Source organism: Schistocerca gregaria, chromosome 1 (assembly GCF_023897955.1).
Source record: "Schistocerca gregaria isolate iqSchGreg1 chromosome 1, iqSchGreg1.2, whole genome shotgun sequence".
NCBI classification, from domain to species: Eukaryota; Metazoa; Arthropoda; class Insecta; order Orthoptera; family Acrididae; genus Schistocerca; species Schistocerca gregaria.
This window is the reverse complement of record NC_064920.1, coordinates 837,214,281-837,237,811: the sequence shown is the minus strand read 5'-3', so window position 1 is coordinate 837,237,811 and position 23,531 is coordinate 837,214,281. Positions and strand designations below refer to the sequence as shown.

At 42.8% G+C, this 23,531-nt stretch overlaps 1 protein-coding gene across 1 annotated transcript in view; it reads right to left on the bottom strand.

Annotated features, from left to right (window-relative positions):
- LOC126277052 (PH domain leucine-rich repeat protein phosphatase 1-like) overlaps window positions 1-23,531 on the bottom strand; it is a gene marked incomplete at its 3' end in the record, with an annotated part of 73,310 nt that overhangs the window by 1,654 nt on the left and 48,125 nt on the right. Inside the window, exon 5 of the mRNA XM_049977329.1 lies at window positions 13,845-14,262. Coding sequence (XP_049833286.1) covers window positions 13,845-14,262 — 418 coding nt within the window. The remainder of the gene's footprint in view (window positions 1-13,844; window positions 14,263-23,531) is intronic.

Here is a 23,531-nt window from a genome sequence, read left to right as displayed (position 1 = left end):
TACTCGAGACATTATCATCACCACGACGGGACGTCGAAGCAACCAGCCATCGCCTCCGGTACGCCAGATCTTGTCCTTGCAGTTAAGAAGACAGCTTGGTAATGTACGTCTGCAGCACCGGCAAAGAAGGCAATTTTGCTAGGTGATAATCAGAGCTCAGCAGAGTGCGCCTGTTCGTCTTTGTTCTGTCTTGGGTGTTCATTGTGTGACTTCTCACTACTGTAGCAGCAATTAATGTTGGGTTGGCTGGGTGTTTCTTTTAAGATTTGAGTTGCAAGGAATTGGCTCCACATACCACTTCGTCATAAATATCACAATCTAGTTTAGGGACAACTTCACCTTCACAGCCTTTATTTGAGTATCCAATTTGAGCCAATTTGATGTATTGTAAATGTTTCATGTGTTTTGTTTATTATTTTGAGTTTAGTCATAATAAATCATATTGCTATTTTGGACAGAACTTTCATTCTGTTAATCGGCAGAGTAACCCTATCATTTCTCACTACGTTAATGATACTTTCTTTTATTTAACTTATTTATCAAATTAAATTATTGCAGGTGCCAAACTCATTTCTACTCCACTCGCAGGGTCGATTACAGTCAGTTCGCGTTTCTTTTTAATCCATGTGCAACAGCAAAAGTCGGAGTTAGAATGGAGGGGGGGGGGGGGCTTAGAGCATCATTTACATGTGAAGATTCTAGAAGAATTTAGTGTTAGATGCACTGCTAGCCCCGGCACCTAGCACCCATCTAATCTTCAGCCTTCTTCTGCAGAACCACATTTCGAAAGCTTCTATTCTCTTCTTGTTCAAACTATCTATCGTCCATGTTTCACTTCCATACATGGCCACACTCCATACAAATACTTTCAGAAACGATTTCCTGACACTTAAATCTATACTCGATGTTAACAAATTTCTCGTCTTCAGAAACGCTTTCCTTGCCATTGCGAGTCTACTTTTTATATCCTCTCTACTTCAACCATCATCAGTTATTTTGCTTCCCAAATAGCAGAACTCCTTTACTACGTTAAGTGTCTCATTTCCTAATCTAATTCTCTCAGCATCACCCGACTTAATTCTACTACATTCCTCGTTTTGCTTTTGTTGATGTTCATCTTATATCCTACTATCAAGACACTGCCCATTCTGCTCCACTGCTCTTCCAAGTCCTTTGCTGTCTCTGACACAATTACGATGTCATCGGCGAACCTCAAAGTTTTTATTTCTTCTCCATGGATTTTAATACCTACTCCGAATTTTTTTGTTTTGTTTCCTTTACTGCTTGCTCAATATACAGATTGAATAGCTTCGGGGAGAGGCTACAACCTTTTCTCTCTCCCTTCCCAACCACTGCTTCCCTTTCGTGGCCCTCGGCTCTTATAACTGCCATCTTTACAGATGAATGGAAAAGTTGGTAGAAGCCGACCTCGGGGAAGATCAGTTTGGATTTCGCAGAAATGTTGGAACACGTGAGGCAATACTGACCCTACGACTTATCTTAGAAGAAAGATTAAAGAAAGGCAAACCTACGTTTCTAGCATTTGTAGACTTAGAGAAAGCTTTTGACAATGTTGACTCGAATACTCTCTTTCAAATTCTAAAGGTGACAGGGGTAAAATACAGGGAGCGAAAGGCGATCTCATCACAAGCCGAAATTTGCAGCAAGATTCAAGCGGCTTCTCGTTAATTACACAAAACCTAAAGGACACGTCTGGTTGTCCATACACGGCGTGAAGTCGAACTGCACCCATAAATTTCACTTGAAACTTCCGGCCTAACAGACTGTGGTTGATGTATAGAACTTTCTGTGATTGCTGGAGACGTCTTCAGAGGTACAATGGCGAATTGCAACGATAACTCTAGGTAGCTTAGAGAGTATGGGCAGTGTAGAGAGCACCACAGTTCATCACATGACGTCGGCTGCGAGATTATCTCTGATAGTTACAAGATTCTCGATTGAAAGTAATCGATTGTCATTCTTACTATGCAACGTTGACATCCAAATTTTATCTGATTTAACAATTTCCTCTTTGCTGTTACAATTATTAAGCTATTTATAAATCTCAATACCTCTCTGTGCATGCGATATTTTCAACATGGTGCTATTCTCTCACTGAATTTTATTCTACGCTCAACCTCTTGGTACACGTGTTCGGATACGTTCGATTTATCACTGTGTCCCAGGCAGTAATTCCTCTTGCGTTCGGGATCAGTGAGGAACAACGGCCGCCCAAGGAGAAAGTTTTCCTTTCGTTCATTAGTAAGATTACAGTTCGCAATGGGAAAATATTGGGCAGGTACGGTGTGGAAGCTATCTTCGGACCCATTAGGAAGGTAAAAAGAATTTTTAATATCGGCAGAAGATATACAACACCATTTGGATTCATTGGGTATGTATGAAATTCCTTGCAGTTCTGGACTGATTTATATTGGTACCACCAAAAGAAGAGTTAACACCCATCTGGTTGAACACAAGAGGAATTTCCACCTGGAACATACGGATAAATCGGCCTTAGCGGAACACTTTCATCAAGAGGGTGATTACAAAATAAAATTTAGTGAGTGAGCGTCATATCGAAAACATTTCATTTTGTGCGCACATGTACAGAAAGGTTATTGACAGTTATATATACCTTAATAATTTTAACGGAAACTAGGAAGGAGTTAAATTAGATAAACTTGGGATCTCAACGTTGAACCGCAAGAACGACGAGCGATTACTTTTAAATGAGGATTTTGGCATTACCAGAGGTAATCTCATAGCCGACGTCACTTGATGGACTGTGGCGTCCCCTACACTGCCCATATATTAGGCGTTCCTTCGAATTCTCATTGCAGTTCGCCGTTTTACCTTTCACTATGTTCGAAAGGAAAGGTTCGGAGACAGTTTTGTACATCGACTACCGCCTACTACCCGGGAAGTTCCAAGCGAATCCAGTACTGGCCGTGAAAGTGTACTTTGTATATGATGCACCAACAGATTCTCTTATATTGTTCAGGGATGTTTACTGTATGTTTTGGTGTAAGAGGCCCATGGTCTCTGGTGGGTTATTACAGGACAACTGAATTTCATTTCATTTGTTATCCCCATTTTATTTATTTAATCGCATTTTTAGCTTGATCAGATTAGAGCCTTAACGCCTCCTCTTCAATCTGGCCAAGAACAACACATAACAAAAATACTGCAAAACATTCACAATAATAAATATGATAATAATACACTGCTGGCCATTAAAATTGCTACACCAAGAAGAAATGTAAATGATAAACGGGTATTCATTGGACAAATGTATTATACTAGAACTGACATGTGATTACATTTTCGCGCAATTTGGGTGCATAGATCCTGAGAAATCAGTACCCAGAACAACCACCTCTGGCCATAATAACGGCCTTGATAGTCTGGGAATTGAGTCAAACAGAGCTTGGATGGCGTGTACAGGTACAGCTGCCCATGCAGCTTCAACACGATACCACAGTTCATCAAGAGTAAGGGCTGGCGTATTGTGACGAGCCCGTTGCTCGGCCACCATTGACCAGACGTTTTCAATTGGTGCGAGATCTGGAGAATGTGCTGGCCAGAGCAGCAGTCGAACATTTTCTGTATCCAGAAAGGCCCGTACAGGACCTGCAATATGCGGTCGTGCGTTATCCTGCTAAAATGTAGGGCTTCGCAGGGATTGAATGAAGGGTACAGCCACGGGTCGTAACACATCTGAAATTTAACGTCCACGGTTCAAAGTGCCGTCAGTGCGAACAAGAGGTGTCCGAGACGTGTAACCAATGTCACCCCATACCATCACACCAGGTGATACGCCAGTATGGCGATGACGAATACACGCTTCCAATGTGCGTTCACGGCGACGTCGCCAAACACGAATGCGACCATCATGATGCTATAAACAGAACCTGGATTCATCCGAAAAAATGACGTTTTGCCATTCGTGCACCCAGGTTCGTCGTTGAGTACACCATCGCAGGCGCTCCTGTCTGTGATGCAGCATCAAGGGTAACCGCAGACATGGTCTCCGAGCTGATTGCCCATGCGTCGAACTGTTCGTGCAGATGGTTGTTGTCTTGCAAACGTCCCCGTCTGTTGAATCAGGAATCGAGACTTGGCTGCATGACCCGTTACAGCCATGCGGATAAGATGCCTGTCATCTCGACTGCTAGTGATATGGCGCCGTTGGGATCCAGCACGGCGTTCCGTATTGCCCTCCTGAACCCACCGATTCCACATTCTGCTAACAGTCATTGGATCTCGACCAACGCGAGCAGCAGTGTCGCGATACGATAAACCACAATCTCGATAGGCTGCAATCCGACTTTTATCAAAGTCGGAAACGTGATGGTACGCATTACTCCTCCTTACATGAGGCATCACAACAACCTTTCACCAGGCAACGCCGGTCAACTGCTGTTTGTGTATGAGAAATTGGTTGGAAACTTTCCTCATGTCAGCACGCTGTAGGCGCCAACCTTGTGTGAATGCTCTGAAAAGCTAATCCTTTGGATATCGCAGCATCTTCTTCCTGTCGGTTAAATTTCGCGTCTGTAGCACGTCATCTTCGTGGTGTAGCGATCTGAATGGCCAGTAGTGTAACAGGCATTATCAATAAGTTTTATGTACAATGTATGTTCCTTCAGACATGCATGCATGCCTGAAGAAGAGACATTTGTGTCGATCAACACCTGTGGATATCATCTTTATTAGGGATGGAAGTCATACCTGTTGGTGATATGAAAATTTATGGCACACCAGGACTCGAATCCGAATTTGCCACTTATCACGAGCGGTCGCCGTAAGCACATCACCTACCCGTACACGCTTCCAGAACAGACCCAAATCTCCGTACGTCATGTGTCACCAGTTGGTTACATGTCCATACCTAACACATCTGATACAGGCCATAAAGAATGGTGTAAGTTAGTTTAACAAATTTGAAGTCGTATCTATTGTTATCAGAAGCGGAATGAGTAGACAGAAGTGAAGGTTGAGAGAACAGTTACAGTGACTGTTACGAGAAACCAGAATTTGAATAGAGAACTCTGGTAACGTAGAGTATGATAGTCTCTACACTTATCGCCACGTAGTCATGATAGTTGTTTGTAGACAGGAATGATATGGAAATAGTGTAAGTCACAAATGTAACATAGACAAGAATTCATCGCCAGTTCCAGCTGGCATGAGCTTTTGTACAAAATTCGTTGGAGAACAGCATCAACATAATCAAGAATGGGAAATTATCTGCACATCAGTGCAAATTTGGCCGATATGCTGTGTGTCCCGTTCGGAAACAAACTTGTTCCATTCGTCATCAGTACATGCTACTGGCAGCGGTATCCCGGGACCAGACCACCTCCTCAGCATTAGGTAACTAGGCCTCACTTGTTGCCTGCAGTCACACTGCTGCTACAGATCTTTCTGCTCTTGATGTGATATCCTTAATGTACTCAGAGTGGAGTCCCAGAGAAAAATCTCATTTAATAACCTACACAAACTTAAAAGAAGCTAACCATGATCATGATGCCCTACAAAAGGATTGCTCTCATGTTTTATGGCATGATACAAGCTATGATCCAACATTAGACGGTGAATTCCGGGAATTAAGTCGCAGGCTTATTGCGTCGTACGACAAACATGCTCCCAAACGAAACGATATGAACTGCTACACCACGGTTGTCTACAGAACCACAACAGATGATGCAAAAACGTGATTCTGACATAGAGGATCCAAGCCAATTCCAACTCCTAACTACCTGTATGATGCATACAGGAAGCTGCGAAACAAACCGAAGCAAAACGCGCGCAGTGCCAAAATCAGTCATACCCCCTATGTTTGTATGCAGCATGACAAATCCTGAATTGTGGAAAACACTGCACAGCTTCGGCATAGAAAAGGTAAATGGCTAATGATGTTACTCAAGGCTCTGTTGACGAATTAAATTGTCTTTACTCAACAGCAGTCAAGTTTCAAGTTGTGTTAAATTATTAACCACAAGATAACACTTTTCAACAGGCCTTTCTTCTTAAAAAATTTTTCTATACATGCAATTGTTTGAAGGGATTCCAATGTAGATTTTCTGAAAGAGTCTGACGGAAAGACATTACCTGGTCCTTTCAATTTGAGGTCAGTTACTGATTTTACTACTCGTGTGGCACTGGCAAGCAGCACACTGGCAGATAATATTTTTATAGACCAAGGTAAATTTAATCAAATATAAACATTTCCTGTTGAGAATGGTCTATCTGATTATATCACAAAACGTCATACAGTAATACAAAACAGTCCTCCAAAAGGTGCATTCAACAAACGATTTAACAATTGCAAATTTCAGGGAAAGCTTGCAACAGTTAAAACAGGGACGAGATACACAGGGAACCTGTCGCTAATTAAAAATTTAACTGACTTCATGGTACCTTTGTCAGTATATTTCAAAACACTTTCCCTAAGAAAACAGTGAAACGTAATTATAAGAAACCATCTAAAAAGCCATGATAAATCATTTTTATCCTACAAAGGATAAAAATACCTTGTAAACAGAAAAAAGGAAATGTATCTTTTAGCTAGAAGGAGTAATCATCCAGAAAGAGTGAAACATTATAAAAACTACTCCAATGTATTGTTGTTGGTGTGGTCTCCAGTCCTGCGACTGGTTTGATGCAGCTCTCCATGCTACTCTATCCTGTGCAAGCTTCTTCATCTCCCAGTACTTACTGCACTCTACATCCTTCTGAATCTGTTTAGTGTATTCATCTCTTTGTCTCCCTCTACGATTTTTACCCTCCACGCTGCCCTCCAATACTAAGTTGGTGATCCCTTGATGCCTCAGAATATGCCCTACTAACCGATCCCTTCTTCTAGGCAACATGCGCCACAAATTTCGCTTCTCTCCAATTCTATTCAATACCTCATTAGTTATGTGATCTACCCATCTAATCTTCAGCATTCTTCTGTAGCATCACATTTCGAAAGCTTCTATTCTCTTCTTGTCTAAACTATTTATCGTCTATGTTTCACTTCCATACATGGCTACACTCCATACAAATACTTTCAGAAACAACTTCCTGGCATTTAAATCTATACTCGATGTTAACAAATTTTTCTTCTTCAGAAACGCTTTCCTTGCCATTGTCAGTCTACATTTTATATCCTCTCTACTTCGACCATCATCAGTTATTTTGCTTCCCTAAATAGCAAAACTCCTTTACTACTTTAAGTATCTCATTTCCTAATCTAATTCCCTCAGCATCACCCGATTTAATTTGACTACATTCCATTATCCTCGTTTTGCTTTTGTTAATGTTCATCTTATATCCTCCTTTCAAGACACTGTCCATTCCGTTCAACTGCTCTTCCAAGTCCTTTGCCGTCTCTGACAGAATTACAATGTCATCGGCGAACCTCAAAGTTTTTATTTCTTCTTCATGGATTTTAATACCTACTCCGACTTTTCTTTTGTTTCCTTCACTGCTTGCTCAGTATACAGATTGAATAGCATCGGGGAGAGGCCATGTATTAAGAAAAGATATCAAAATGTCCAGGAGTACGTGCGTTATATCTGAGAGTAGCACATTTGATAATAAAATTAAAACAGTTTGGAATATTGTTAAAAGGGAAACAAGGCAGCTTATTGAACAGGAAGACTGTATTTCTACCAGGCTCGATGAGAAGTTTGTTTACTATAAGTAAGAAGTAGAAAATATTTTAAATAATATTTTTTTAACTGTTGTAGAGAAAATAATATCCAGCTATTCATTAGAAAATGCAAGGCTATATATGAAAGAGGCCATACTTATATAATTTAACAAAACTGAAATTCAACCTACCCCGAATACAGAGTGGAACATCATTAATATATATTAACCTACCCCGCCGCGCGGAATGGCAGCGCGGTTTGAAGCGCCATGCGCGGATTGCGCGGTCCGTCCCGCCGGAGGTTAGAGTCCTCCCTTGGGCATGGGTGTGTGTGTTGTTCTTAGGATAAGTTAGTTTAAGTAGTGTGAAAGTTTAGGGACCGATGACCTAAGCAGTTGGTCCCTTGGGAATTCACACACATTTGAACATTTTTACAACCTACCACTCCTATTGAAATTAGGAAAATAATAACTTCACTGAAAAGTAAAGCTCACATGGAATTGATGGCATTTCCAACAGAATATAAAAGGTTGTTACCAAAATATAAGTAAGATTCTCAGCCACGTATGTAATAGCTCACTGAAACAGGACATTTTTCCAGATGGACTGAAATACGCTGTTGTTAAATTGCTGCATAAAAAAGGGGTTAGGTCTGATGATAAGTACTACTGACCAATCTCGTTTCTGACAGATTTATCCAAAATACTTGAAAAAGCAATGTATTCAAGTGTAGCTTCACGTGTTTGTAAAAATGAAGTACTAACAAATGTCAGTTTGGTTTTCATAAAGGATTTTCAACAGATGATGTTTTATATACTTTCGCTGATCAAATATTAAATGCTCTGAATAACCGAACATCACCCATTGGGATATTTTGTGATTTCTCGAAGGATTTTGACTGCGTGAATCATGAAATTCTTCTAGATAAGCTTAAGTATTGTGATATGAGTGGGACTGTGCATAAATGGTTTAATTCATATTTAACTGGAAGAATGCAGTAGGTTGAAATTAACAGTATAGATAATCTACAAAAAACAGCAGAGATATCAAGAACGACGTCTCACAGAGTAAAGTCTTTGGTCTCTTACTCTTCTTAATACATATTAAAGATGTTCCACTCTATATTCATGAAGATACAAAGCTAGTTCATTTAGCTGATGATACAAGTATAGTAAACATACCCAATAAACAAGAATTACCTGAGGGAATTGTAAATAATGTATTTCAGAAAATTATTAAGTGGTTCTCTGCAAATGGATCCTCACAGCTCAGTATATACAATCCTGTACAGAAACTGACGCAACACAGTTGGTAAATATAGACTTTGAACAGAAATCTTTTGCTAAGACATGTTGTTGTTGTTGTGGTCTTCAGTCCTGAGACAGGTTTAATGCAGCTCTCCATGCTACTCTATCCTGTGCAAGCTTCATCTCCCAGTACCTACTGCATCCTACTTCCTTCTGAATCTGTTTACTGTATTCATCTCTTGGTCTCCCTCAACAATTTTTACCCTCCACGCTGCCCTCCAGTACTACATTGCTGATCCCTCGATGCCTCAGAACATGTCCTACCAACTGATCCCTTCTTTTAGTCAAGCTGTGTCACAAATTCCTCTTTTCCTCGGTTCAACTCAGTACCTCCTAATTAGTTACGGGATCTATCCATCTAATCTTCAGCATTCTTCTTTAGCACCACATTTCGAAAACTTCTCTTCTTGTCTAAACTATTTGTCGTCCTTGTTTCACTTCCATAATGGCTACACTTCGTACAAATACTTTCAGGAAAGACTTATTGACACTTAAATCTGTACTTGATGTTAACAAATTTCTCTTCTTCAGAAACCCTTTCCTTGCTATTGCCAATCTACATTTTATATCCTCTCTACTTCGACCATCATCAGTTATTTCGCTCACCAAACTGTGGTCTTGCGCTTGCGTTTCCTCCTCCCGAGCACGGGGTCCCGCGTTCGATTCCCGGTGGGGTCAGGGATTTTCACCTGCCTGGATATGACTGGGTGTTTGTGTTGTCCTCATCACTTCATCATCATTCATGGAAGTGGCAAAATTGGACTGAACAAAGGTTGGAAAATTGTACGGGCACTGATAACCACGCAGTTGAGCGTCCCACAAACTACTTTAAGTGTCTCATTTCCTAAACTAGTTCCCTCAGCATCACCTGATTTAATTGGACTACACTCCATTATTCTCGTTTTGCTTTTGTTGGTGTTCATCTTATATCTTCATATCAAGACACTGTTCATTCCGTTCAGTGCTCTTCCAGGTCCCCTGCTGTCTTTGGAAGAATTACAATGTCTTCGCCAAACCGCAAAGTCTTAATTTCTTTTCCATGGATTTTAATTCCTACTCCAAATTTTTCTTTTCTTTGCTTTACTGCTTGCTCATTATACACATTGAATAGCATCGGGGATAGGCTACAACCCTGTCTCACTCCCTTCTCAACCATTGCTTCTCTTTCGTGCCCGTCGACTTTTATAACTAAAAAATGGTTCAAATGGCTCTGAGTACTATGGGACTTAACATCTATGGTCATCAGTCCCCTAGAACTTAGAACTACTTAAACCTAACTAACCTAAGGACAGCACACAACACCCAGCCATGACTTTTATAACTGCCATCTGGTTTCTCTACAAATTTTAAATAGCCTCTCGCTGCCTGTATTTATCCCTGCCACCTTCAGACTTTGAAAGAGAGTAATCCAGTTAACATTGTCAAAAGCTTTCTCTAAGTCTACAAATGCTAGAAACATAGGTTCGCCTTTCCTTAACCTATCTTCTAAGATAAGTCGTAGGGTCAATTTGCCTAGCGTGTTCCAACATTTCTACGGAATCCAAACTGATCTTCCTCGAGGTCGACTTCTACCAGTTTTTCGATTCGTCTGTAAGGAATTCGTGGTAGTACTTTGCAACCGTGAATTATTAAACGGCCGGCCGGTGTGGCCCAGCGGTTCTAGGCGCTTCAGTCTGGAACCGCGCGACCGCTACGGTCGCAGGTTCGAATCCTGCCTCGGATATGGACGTGTGTGTTTGTCCTTAGGATAATTTAGCTTAAGTAGGGTGTAAGCTTAGGGCTGATGACCTTAGCAGTTAAGTCCCATAAGATTTCACGCACATTTGAACATATTTTTATGGATGTGTGTGATGTCCTTAGGTTAGTTAGGTTTAAGTAGTTCTAAGTTCTAGGGGGCTGATAACCTCAGATGTTAAGTCCCATAGTGCTCAGAGCCATTTGAACCATTTTTGAACTTATTAAACTGGTAGTTCGGTAAATTTCACAATTTTCAACACCTTCTTTCTTAGGGATTGGAGTTGCTATATTCTTCTTGAAGTCTGAGGGTAAACTCCGCCTGCCTCATACATATTGCTCACCAGATGGAAAACTGGCTGGCTCTCCCAAGGCTATCAGTAGTTCTAATGGAATGTTGTCTACTCCCAGGGCCTTGTTTCGACTTAGGTCTTTCAGTGCTCTGCCATATGCTTCACTCAGTATCATGTCTCCCATTTCATCTTCATCTATGTCGTCTTTCTTTTCCGTAATACTGCCCTCAGTACATCGCCCTTGTATAGACACGCAAGTACCGCAATGTGGCGTCGGCTGAAAGAGGACTTGCGCTTGGCGGCCGAACCCGAATGGGACCTACCGGCAGACAATGCCATACGATAATTTGATTTCATTTCAGCCTCTCTGTGTACTCCTTCCACATTTCTGCTTCCTCTTCCTTGTTTAGGATTGGTTTTCCATCTGAGCTCTTGATATTCACACAGGTGGTTGTCTTTTTTCCAAGAGTCTCTTTAATTTTCTTGTACGCAGTATCTATCTTACCCCTAGTGATATATGCTTCTACATCCTTACATTTGTCCTCTAGCCATCCCTGCTTAGCCATTTTGCACTTCCTGTCAATCTCATTTCTGAGACATTTGTACTCATTTTTGCCTGCTTCATTTACTGCATTTATATACTTTCTCCTTTCATCAATTAAACTCACTATATCTTATGTTACCCAAGGATTTCTACTAGCCCTCGTCTTTTCACCTACTTGATCCTCTGTGGCTCTCACTATTGCATTTCTCAACGCTACCCATTCTTCTTCTACTGTATTTTTTTCCCCTGTTCTTGTAAATCGTTTCCTAATCTGCTCTCTGAAACTCTCTATAACCTCTGGTTCTTTCAATTTACTTAAGTCCCATCTCCTTAAATTCCTACCTTTTTGCAGTTTGTTCAGTTTTAATCTACAGTTCATAACCAATAAATTGAGATCGGAGTCTACATCTTCCCCTGGAAATGTCTTACAATTTAAAGTTTACTTTCTAAACCTCTGTCTTACCATTATGTACTCTATCAGAAACCTTCCAGTGTCACCAGGCCTGTTCCACGTACATAACCTTCTTTCATGATACTTAAACCACGTGTTCGCTATGATTAAGTTTGGTTCTGTGCAAAATTCTAGCAGATGGCTTCGTCTTTCATTCCTTACCTCCAGTCCATATTCACCTACTGCTTTTTCTTTTCTTCCTTTTCCTACAATCGAATTGCAGTCCTCCATGCCTATTAAATTTTCCTCTCCCTTCACTATCTAAATAATTTCTTTTATCGCATTATAAATTTTTCAATCTTTTCATCATACCATAAACTTGTACCACTCTGGTAGGCGTGGGCTTCGTGTCTATGTTGGCGACCATAATGCGTTCACAATGCTCGTCGTAGTAGCTTGTCCGCTTCCTACTTTATTTAATCATTATTAAGCCTACTCCTTCATTACCCGTATTTGATTTTGTATTTAAAACCCTGTATTCACCTGAACGAAAGTCTTGTTCCTCATGCCACGAAACTTCACTAATTCCGACTATGTCTAACTTCAATCTATGCATTTCCCTTTTTAAATTTTCTAACCTACCAGCCCGATTAAGGGATCTGACATACCTCCTTTTACGGAAAACGCCAGTTTTGTTTCTACCGATAATGACGTCCTCTTGATTGGTCCGCGCCCAGAGATCCGAATGGGGGGACTATTTTACTTCCGGAATATTTTACCCAAGAGGACGCCATCGACATTTTATCCCTCGGAAAAAATTACAGCTGTAGTGTCCCCTTGCTTTCAGTCGTTCGCAGTACCATTACAGCAAGGCCATTTTGTTTTCACTTAAAACTTCTGGGCTGCTAGGCCGTGGTCGAAGTATAAATCTCTCTCCTGACGTTTGGTCTCCGACTGTGGGAGACATCCTCGGAGGTACAGCGGCGAACTGCGAAGAGAACTCGGGGAAGCGCTGATTATATAGGCAGTACAGAGGGCGCCACAGTCGATTACGTGGCGTCGGCTATGAGATTGTGTTAATGCCAACATTCTCGATTGAAAGTAATCAGTTGTCTCTTGCCGTGCAACGCTGACATCCAAATTTTAACCAGTTTAACACCTTTGTCTTTCCCGTTAAAATTATTACGATGTTTATCAATCTAGATAGCCTCTCTATACATGCGTGCATAATAATGCGACGTTTTTGATATGACGCTCGTCTCGCTGAATTTTATTTCATGATCACCTTCCTGGTAAACATGTTCCGCAACGGCCGATGTATAGAGAGGCTATCGAGATTGATAAACACAGTAATAATTTCAACAGGAAAGACGAAGGTATTCAACCGGATAAAATTTGGATGTCAGCATCGCACCGCAAGCGTGACGATCGATTACTTTCAATAGAGAATGTTGGCGTTACCAGAGACAATCTCATAGCCACGTGATCGACAGTGGCGCCCTCTGTACTGCCTATATAATTAGCGCTTCCCCGAGTTCTCTTCGCAGTTCGCCGCTGTACCTTCGAGGGTGTCTCCCACAGCTGGAGACCAAACGTCAGGGGAGAGTTTTATACTTCGACCACGGCCTATCAGCCAGGAAGTTTTAAGTGAAGACTATATCGGCCGTGAAAGCTTACATTGTACGATCGAGGCGATTTTGATTGATATCACAAGGCCAGATCAGCCAATCATCCAGATTGTTGCCACTGCAACAATTGAAAAGGCTGCTGCCCCTCTTCAGGAACCGCACGTTTGTCTGGCCTCTCAACGGATACCCGTCCGTTGTGGTTGCATCTGCAGTACGGCCATCTGTATCGCTGGGGCGTGCGAGCCTCCCCACCAGCGGCAAGGTCCCTGTGCACACGGTGAATGCGGACGGGTAAGGCTACTTGCCTCTTGACGAACCAGCTGGCGGGCCCGGAGCCCTTGCCGGCCTGCTGCTGCTGCGGCTGCTGCTGGGAGCCCCTGCCGGGCAGCAGCATGGACACGTCGAAGCTGTTGGAGCGCAGGCTCCTGAGGCGGCTGCGCCTGTTCTCGGCCACGCTGGACGCCTTCTGCTGCAGGCCGAGCCGCGGCGGCACGGGCGGCGGCTGCTGCTGGCGGCGGCGGCGGCGCGCCTCCTCGCGCTCCTGCTCCTCCTCCTCGTCCGGCCTGCGGTTGATCTCCTGCGCCGACGACGCCAGCGACGACAGGATCGAGATGAGGTCTGTGTTGGTGCACACGATGCCCGAGCCGGGGCCGCCGCCGCCCGACGTCGACGGCTGCGCGCTCATCACCGGCGGCAACTCAGAGGCGCGGCGCCGCGCACCGCCTGCCAGACCAACCGCCGGTGCGGGGTTACATTCCGCTCACAGCCGTACCAGCAACGTTAAAGTGCGCGACATTTGTGACGGCATCCGAGTGTAGGTTCGTTCTGCGCCTCTGACGTCACAAAACACAGTCAGTCAATGAACAGAGAACGACGTTGCCAGAGCTCGACTGCAGTGCAGAGCACGGACGAGTGTCTGCAGTTTTAGAAACGTTCAGTCATAAATAAAGTAACTGAACAAAAGCAGTGTCTTGATAGCAGACTTTCTTTTATAGAAGGTTTGGAAAAAGCATTCTTTATACCAATTCCTTCATATTCTATTAATTAATTAAACCAAACAAGCAATAAGCCTCCTAATTCAGACGACAGCACGCAAAGGTGTTTGTATCATTCTCACTAACCGCTTTTTCGCAATAAAGAACAGCGGTAATTGTTTATTTCCTATTGTACTTCGACGAAACGTGAGTAATTCATAGTCATATGGACAGTGTTTGTCGGTATTTTGCGTGATATTTTTAAGTCCTCCGGGAGATGTATTGAAGGTCGAGCTGCGTTAGTGTAATGGTTAAAGTGTATGGCTGCGAAGCGAAAGGTTCTGAGTTCAAACCTTATTCAGTGATTAATATTTTCTTTATTTAAAAACAATATCGAAGTGTCTCACTACACGTATTTTATTCGTTTGAATGTAATTTTTTGACAATTTAAAGCCATTATGACTATATTTCGACCGTGACTGTATCAAAATTATGAAAAAGTTTATTTAAATAACCGCTACCAGTCACAAAATTTGTTACTACTGTATTATTTATTGAGCAACATGTTTCGGGGAATACCCCATCTTCAGGCTCAAGGGCCTTACAAAAACATATTTTAACATTAAAGTCATATTAAAGCCTTTTATAAGAGCTGTTGGTGTCTTTGTTCTTCAACAGCTCTTATAAAAGGCTTTAATATGACTTTAATGTTAAAATATGTTTTTGTAAGGCCCTTGAGCCTGAAGATGGGGTATTCCCCGAAACATGTTGCTCAATAAATAATACAGTAGTAACAAATTTTGTGACTGGTAGCGGTTATTTAAATAAACTTTTTCGTAATTTTTTGAAATTTCTATTGGCAACTATATGCTATGGACTTTTACCTGTACAAACAGCACGTCTCTGGAGCAGCGAAAGGGTTAATGCGGCCGTGGTGGCTTTACTTCATAAACGTAAGTTTTCGAACTATACCATGTTGCTGCTTCTCTTGGCGCGTACAACTGGCAACGCAGCAATCTCCCGCGTCTGGCCGGGCACGCGCGAACCGCCAAGATAAAAGAATTGAACTATAGTGAAACCTGACATTGTCAGGAAGGAGACGGCGGTCTTAATGCAATTTTTTAATAATATTTTTAAATATAAAATGTGCCTTAATGTCTAGGCAACGGTCTTGCCGCAGTGGATACACTGGTTTCCGTGAGATCACCGAAGTTAAGTTCTGTCGGGCGTGGTCGGCACTTGGATGGGTGACCATCTAGGTCGTCTTGCGTTGTTGCCACTTTTCGGGGTGCACTCAGCCTCGTGATCCCAATTGAGGAGCTACTCGACCGAATAGTAGCGGTTTCGGTCAAGAATACCATCTTACGACCGGGAGAGCGGTGTGCTGACACCACGCCCCTCCTATCCGCATCCTCCACCGAGGATGACACGGCGGTCGGATGGTCCCGGTAGGCCACTCGTGGCCTGAAGACGGAGTAAAAACTCATAGTTCAGGAGATTTGACGTCATAAACATTGAGGTCCTTGAGAAACAAGCTTTTGCTTGAAATGGGGCGCTGTAAAACTTCAGCATCTGGCATGACGTTTTGAATATATCACTTCTTCCCTACTGCCTCTATTTCCAAAACACTTTGCAGACAGTATCTATTAATTTTATCGACTGGAGCGCCTTTATTTGCATCCACTGACAATACCAACGTAACGACCGGGAGAGCGGTGTGCTGACCCCACACCCTTCCTATCTGCATCCTCAACTGAGGATGACTCGGAACGGTCCCGGATGGTCCCGGTAGGCCACTCATGGCCTGAAGACGGAGTGAGTACCTTATTGTCTAGATCGCAATTTTCTTCTTATACGAGGTGCGACAATACAGTAATTAGACTGTTTTTCTTTGCAAGATGTGGCAACCCTGTAGGCTTGCATAGGCACAATATCTTTGATCTCGGTCTATAAGCTGCTTCTAGTCCAAGCGGCACATCGATGCAACTCCTCAGTCATGAGTTGCGCTATAATAGGTTAACACATGTTTGTGTCACTCGTCACGGAAATGGAACCGCATAATATTGCGCAACGGTATGCCATTTCTTTTTGCGTTAAATTGGGTGAAAACGAGACGACAAATTGCTGTAAGCTTCAGATGGCTTCTGGAGAGGAGGTTATGTCAAGAGCTCAAGCTTTTCGTTGGCATAAAATATTTAGTGAAGGCAGAACGAATGTTGAAGATGAAGACTCAAGTGATCCACCATCAACCTCACGGATCTTCTTTGATTCCATAAAGAGTGATTCATAAAGAGTGGGTTCCTCCTGGACAAACAGTTAACCAGTATTACAACAAGGAAATTTTAGAAAGACTTCGTAAAAGAGTTCTTTGTGTCCATGCCAACGTTTCTGATAATTGGATTCTGCATTACGATAATGCACCATCCCATACTGTTCTGTCAGTACAGCAATTTTTAACCTCAAAACAAATTTCAGTACTACCACAGCCACCTTATTCATCAGATATAGCTCCATCAGACTTTTTTCTGTTTCCGAGAGTCAGAACGGCGCTCAAGGGACAACATTTTCAAACAACAAAAGATGTCCAAAAAGCTGTGACGAGGGTCTTGGAGGATATTACAGAATATGAGTTCCAGAAATGTTACCATCAATGGCAGAAACGCTGGAAAAAGTGTGAGCAGTCAGAAGGGAGCTACTTTGAAGGAGACAACGCTATACTTGACTAAAACGGCAAGTAACATATTTTTTCACATCAGTCTCATTACTTTATTGTCGCACCCCGTACAATTAAATCACTTTAAACAGTTTCGGTTGGTATCTACAATCGTCTTCAGACCGTCCAAACCGTAAAAAGGGGTGAATATGCAGTGAAAGCTATCGTCAGCTGTAGTCATGCAATTACGTGCATTTCTTTGGATACTACATTGTGAGTGAGGCGGGTTGTACCATAATCTCGCAAGGTGAATAGTCAGTTGAGTTCTCAGAATGAGTTTTTTGCGCTGCAGCGGAGTATGCGCCGATATGAAACTTCGAGCCTCGGTCCGGCACACAGTTTTAATCTGCCAGGAAGTTTCAGTTGAGTTCTTCATTACCGTCATCTTCAGAGATTATGGTTTACAACCCGGCACGCTCAAGATGAAGTTTGTAACTACGTAATGGCATAGTGTTGCTGGCCCACAGCATTCTGTCTCTCTCCGTTTGAACAGGCACCAGAAGGCTCAACCGTTCCGACCGACCGCCGTGTCTCCTAAGACAATAGGCATAACTTCAGGCGGATGTGGAGGGCCACGTGGACAGCAGACCGCACTTCCAGCCATAACAAGTTTTCGTAACCGGAGCCTCTGCTTCTCAAACAAATAGCTCCTTGACTGGCCTCATAATAGCTGAGTGCACCCCGCTTGCCAACAGCGGTCGGCAGGCCCAGACTGTCGCACATCTATGTGCTAGGGAAGCCCGACGACGCTGCACTACAGTGACTGACGGGGACCGGTGTTACTACTACAGGAGTATTGTCGACGAGCACACATTATGAATACGTGTAACTGCATGACTAGAGCTAATCTGCATATTCACGGCGGGTGAGGAAGATCAGAGGATGATTGCAGAAAACGACCTAAAGTAATTCAAATGGTTCAAATGGCTCTAAGCACTGTGGGACTTAACATCTGAGGTCATCAGTCCGCTAGACTTAGAACTACTTAAACCTAAGGACATCACACACAGCCATGCCCGAGGCAGGATTCGAACCTGCGACCGTAGCAGCAGCGCGGTTCCTGACTGGAGCGCCTAAAACCGCTCGGCCACAGCGGCCGGCTCCTAAACTAGTCATCTTGGTCCAATTGTATGAGAAAAGTATAGCAGTCCAAGCATTAAAATTTTTTATTAACAATTTTTTATTTCATGAAATACCAATAACGCTCTACTTCCTCATATACAGGGCGATTCCGTGACGACTTTGCAAATTTTCAGGGATGACGGAGAAGCATAAATGTACTTATCAGTTTGAAGTAACGGACTGTTGTACCGAAACGACCGAGTCGACAGTTATAGGCGAAAATCGTTCTGATACCCCTGATAGTGGCATACGCGTTCCGGTGCTATTGTTGCTAAGACTGTAGGGTAGGAAATTTTCAGAGATACGGACCAAAACAAGAAAAAATGTCTAGCAAACATGGGCTCTAAAATACATGCCTTAAAAGTTGAGAGCACTTGTTCATCTCTTCTGCTACAACCTCTTTGCTTTTTTTGTGCAGAAGGTAGTGTGGACCGAAACAAGATCAAATTGTCTAGTAAATACGGCTTCTGAAATTGATAGCTTAAGAGCTATGGGCACTTGTTCAATAGAAGAGATGTGTTTCGCAGTAGCGAAGATGAACAAGTGCTCATAGCTCTTAAGGTACGTGTGACGGTTTAACTCTCTTGCGGACGTAGGCACATTTGATTCTCGCTCGCCATCTTGGCCAGCGCGCACCGCCAGGGAAGTGTTCACGTCGGCCACACCTGTCGAGAGAGCGGTCAGCGTGGTCTCAGCTCCTGTGAGGCTACCAGCAAATGAGGATGGCAGAGACAATTTGGACTTCGTCGGCGCCTCTTCTTAGACGTGCCGAGCTGGCGAGAACCAGGAATCGGTAGCTGTATGTCGAGATGTGAGCGTGCTTTGTTGCTCTTGTCTGTATGCAATGTCTGCTGGAAACTTGTACAATGTCTTGTTTATTTATTTGTGTGTTTATTTGTTTACATGTCTAGTTCCGTAGGACCAAATTGAGAAGCAGTTCTCCAAGCCTTTGGAACGTGTCAGTGCATGAAATTAGAACATAGAAGTAATAATAGATGAAATAAATTGTTTGTGAAACCATAAGTTTAAGCTGTCAACAATATAACATAGGAATCAGCTGAATTTTTCAAGGAAATCCTCAACGGAATAGAAGGAGTGACGCATAAGGAAACTCTTCGGTTTCGATTTGAGAGCGCTTGGATTACTGCTAAGATTTTTGAATTCTTGCGGTAGCTTATTGAAAATGGATGCAGCAGTAAACTGCACATCTTTCTGCACAGGAGTTAAGGAAGTGAGATCCAAACGAAAATTAGATTTCTGTCTAGTATTAATTGAGTGAAAGCTGCTAACTCTCGGGTATAAGCTGATATTGTTAACAAGAAACGACAGTAAATAATATATATGTTGAGAGGCCAATGTTAGAATACCCAGACTCATGAACAGGGGTCGACAAGAGATTCGTGAAATTATACCACTTATTGCCCGAACTGCCTGTTTCTGAGCCAAAAATATCCTTTGTGAATGGGAAGAGTTACCCCAAAAGATAATACCGTACGGCATAAGTGGATGAAAATAAGCAAAACAGACTAATTTTCGTGTCGAACGATCACGTACTTCAGATACCGTTCGAATGGTAAAAATGGCGACATTCAGTCTTTGAACAGACCTGAACTTGCGCTTTCCACCAAAGTTTACTATCTATTTGAACACCTAGAAATTTGGACTGTTCAGTCTCACTAATGATATGCCCATCCTGTGAAATTAGAACGTCGGGTTTTATTGAATTGTGTCTTAGAAACTGTAAAAACTGAGTCTTACTGTCGACCTTCACTGTGTTACTCACACTCGTGTTCAGTAACGAAAGGCGAATGTATACATTACAGATTGTGGTCATCTATCATTAGTTTACGTTAAGAGACTCGTGTTAGCTTGTGTTACCTGTCAGATGGCACTCACTGTGCGTTAATTTGATAGCATTCAGAAATTCAGTATAAGATTCATTTTGATCGTTGAATATTTTGTTCGGCTCTTTTATTTCAATTGAAGCTCTGTCACAGTTCACGTGGTGGTTGTTTTTGCAGTGATTGTATAACAAAGCAAGTAGATTCTTTACAGCTGTCTTTCTTCCCTCTCCAAATTTTTATTTTTTGCAAATAATTTCAGTAGCGTTATTTTCATAACAAAGTACACAGTACCAAAAATCTAAAATATTGACTCGTGGTATGGCCAAACTGACTTTATTTTCCATTACATTCCTTTGAATAATTAGAATTGGTGTAATTAGTTTACCTAAATTACAAACCAACCGGCCTCTGTGACCGAGCGGTTCTAGACGCTTCAATCCGGAACCCCCTGCTGCTACGGTCGCAGGTTCGAATCCTGCCTCGGGCATGAATGTGTGTGATGTCCTTAGGCTAGTTAGGTTTAAGTAGTTCTAAGTCAAGGGGCTGCTGACCTCATATGTTAAGTCCCATAGTGCTCAGAGCCAATTACAAACCAGTAATACAGGGTGAACATTAACAAAACCGACAAACTTTAAGGGACGGATTACTGACTGTAAATTGAGGAGAAAAGGTCCTATGAACATGGACCCGGGAATACATCGTTGCCACGGTAGATGGCGCTTACGAGTGACAAAGTCTCTGATCATATGCCGTGTGTTTCTTGTGTGTTTCAGGCTGTGTGATTGACGCAGCGCACTGGAAGCAGCAGAATGGTCCGGTATTGAAGTCGGAAACAAGCTAAGATGGTCGCCAAGAATCCCTGCCCACAACTGGATATTTAACCGACGTTGATGAGTTGCCTTAAACATTCCCTTATGATTTTCTGTAGCCTACGGATGACGATAACGCAGACTGATAATGCCAGTTCTGATAAAGGTGTCTACGTCGGTAAAGAGGACTGATGTCAGAAATCCCATAATTGAGATGGTCTGGTGGACAAACCATAGACAAAATCCCCACAGAGCTAAATCCGTCGCTGATAATCCTTGCACTCGCTGCAGGTGATAGAGATAGTAGCGGTTGTTGTGCAGGATGCACTCAATCATACTTTGGTTTACACCTTGTCGGCTGGCCACGTGCCTGAAGTTTGTGCTAGGGTTCGTCTCAATATGCCGGAGAACCGGTCCTCCAACTCTGATGCAAGCACAGTCCGCCCGCTCTCTGCACGTTCACCTGTCTGAAATGACCCATCGTCACACAAACAACCGAAAAGTGCTTGAAATGTTGTGTGACGTAGTGTGTCTGTGAGGGTACTTGTTTTGGTATAGCGGTGTTGCCCCTCGACCGTTTCCATCTGCCTGACCAAAGGCAGACACCATCTCGGCTTGTTCCCGACACACATCCCCGACCATTCTGCTGGTTACAGTACGCTGTGGCAACCACACAGCCTGCAACACACGAGGAACATACGGAACGTGGTAAGAAGAACTATCATTCGTCAGCGTTATCTTACGTGGCAACGTTGCATTTCCAGACACATGTTCGTAGGACCTTTTTTCCTCCATTTCTAGTCAGGAATCCATGCCTGTAGTTTTGTCGATTTTATTAACGTTCACCTTCACATCCCACATAAACATGTGACCAGTTGCTAACTTCTGAATAAAGCAGATAAAAGAAGTAGATAAATAAGTGAAATATCAATACAACTAATGCTAAAAATATGATAGTAACTTTTTCACTAAAATAGTTTCAGTATAATTAGCATTATTGTCTAAAAATTGTTACTGAAGAAGAATCCCGTATTTTGCAAACTAGACGGCATAATCCAACAGCAGTTATTGTTTTCTGTAAAGGTTTTCAGTTAAGTAAATCTTATTTCACTGTTAAGTTGTATAGAAATAGAAACCTTTAATTCTAATTTGTAAATGGACAGCAAACAACAACAGCTGAATGCATTGCTAATTATTTTAATCTCATAAAAGAGAGGCTGCTGGGAGCCTTTTCAGCTAGCCAGCGGAGGAATATGAAACGAGTAAGATCTGCGTCCAAAAATATAGCGCAGTTGAGTTAGCACAAATTACACCTCTACAACGAGTAGAATTTTATTTAAATTTAGCATCCTGGAGATAATTTTGCAGTTCAACGACTGTTTTAATGACTGACACCACTCTTCCATTTAATCTCAGCCACTTCGTAAATCTTCGATAATTCATTCTGCAAACTGAGACAACAGTATTGGACTATGTACTGCGTTATTCCGAAATTGTACCTTCTGTGCACATCGTTTTTGGGTTGGTTTGATTGTCATATTTCAAGGACAGTGATGTACAAACGTTAATACTGTAAGTGACTGTGTTAATTAAATATCTGCCAAACGTAAACTTATGTCACTTCAATGTTAGATTACTGCAATCGAACAGCTACGTTATAGGACATCAGCCGAGTGCTGAATGTGGCTACCTGTTCGTTTGTACATAAATTATAAAAGATGGGAGTTCATTCAGCAATCAGAGCGCAAGTAAAGTGTCTGAAAGGCATATCAAGAGTGGACCACATTATTCCTAGTATATTGTCTTCACAACCAACTTTCCAGACAGATTATACAGAAGCGACGCTACCGAGGGTTTATTTGCACAGGTAAATAGGCTACACTTCAATTGCTGTAATCGGTGACTTGTACTGTGCCATGCATGGCTCGCCGTCCCACCATTTGATAAATTACTGGCTTACTGAGTTGCTGTTTTGCGTGATCGTCATCAGCGCTAGTAGAGCGTATCGGTATATCCCCTCTAGGATCTTTGTTCGGCTGCTACTACTTCCCGGTTGATCAGTCGCCGAGTGAGTGGGAATGTGCGAGGAGGAAAGTTGACGGGGGCAGTTCGGGTCGTGAGTTGGGCACTGGCAGTCAGTTGCAACGCGCCTGGACCGCAGCCCGGGCCAGCTAATCGCCGGCTTGCAGCAGCAGTGAGCCCTGCGTGGACATCGCCCGCCCGATCGTTGCCGCCACACATCACTTAAGCCGGGCCTCACTTCTGGTGGATTGTTGGTCGGTCGGTTGGTCCGAGGACATCTCCGTGCGGCGAGTCGACTGGGCCCGCTGGCGATCTCCACGGAGTGTCGGAGTCTGTCTGGAGCTGTCCGATCGGCAAGATCATCGTTGCTCGCCGACCCAGGACGTGAAGGTTGAGTGGTTTTGAGCATTACGTTGTTGGTTCCGGCGTTGCTGTTGTGGAGGTTTTCCTGTGAGCAACAACGAGTCAGGTGGAATGGATCAAATTAATTTATCCATAGTCAAGTGAA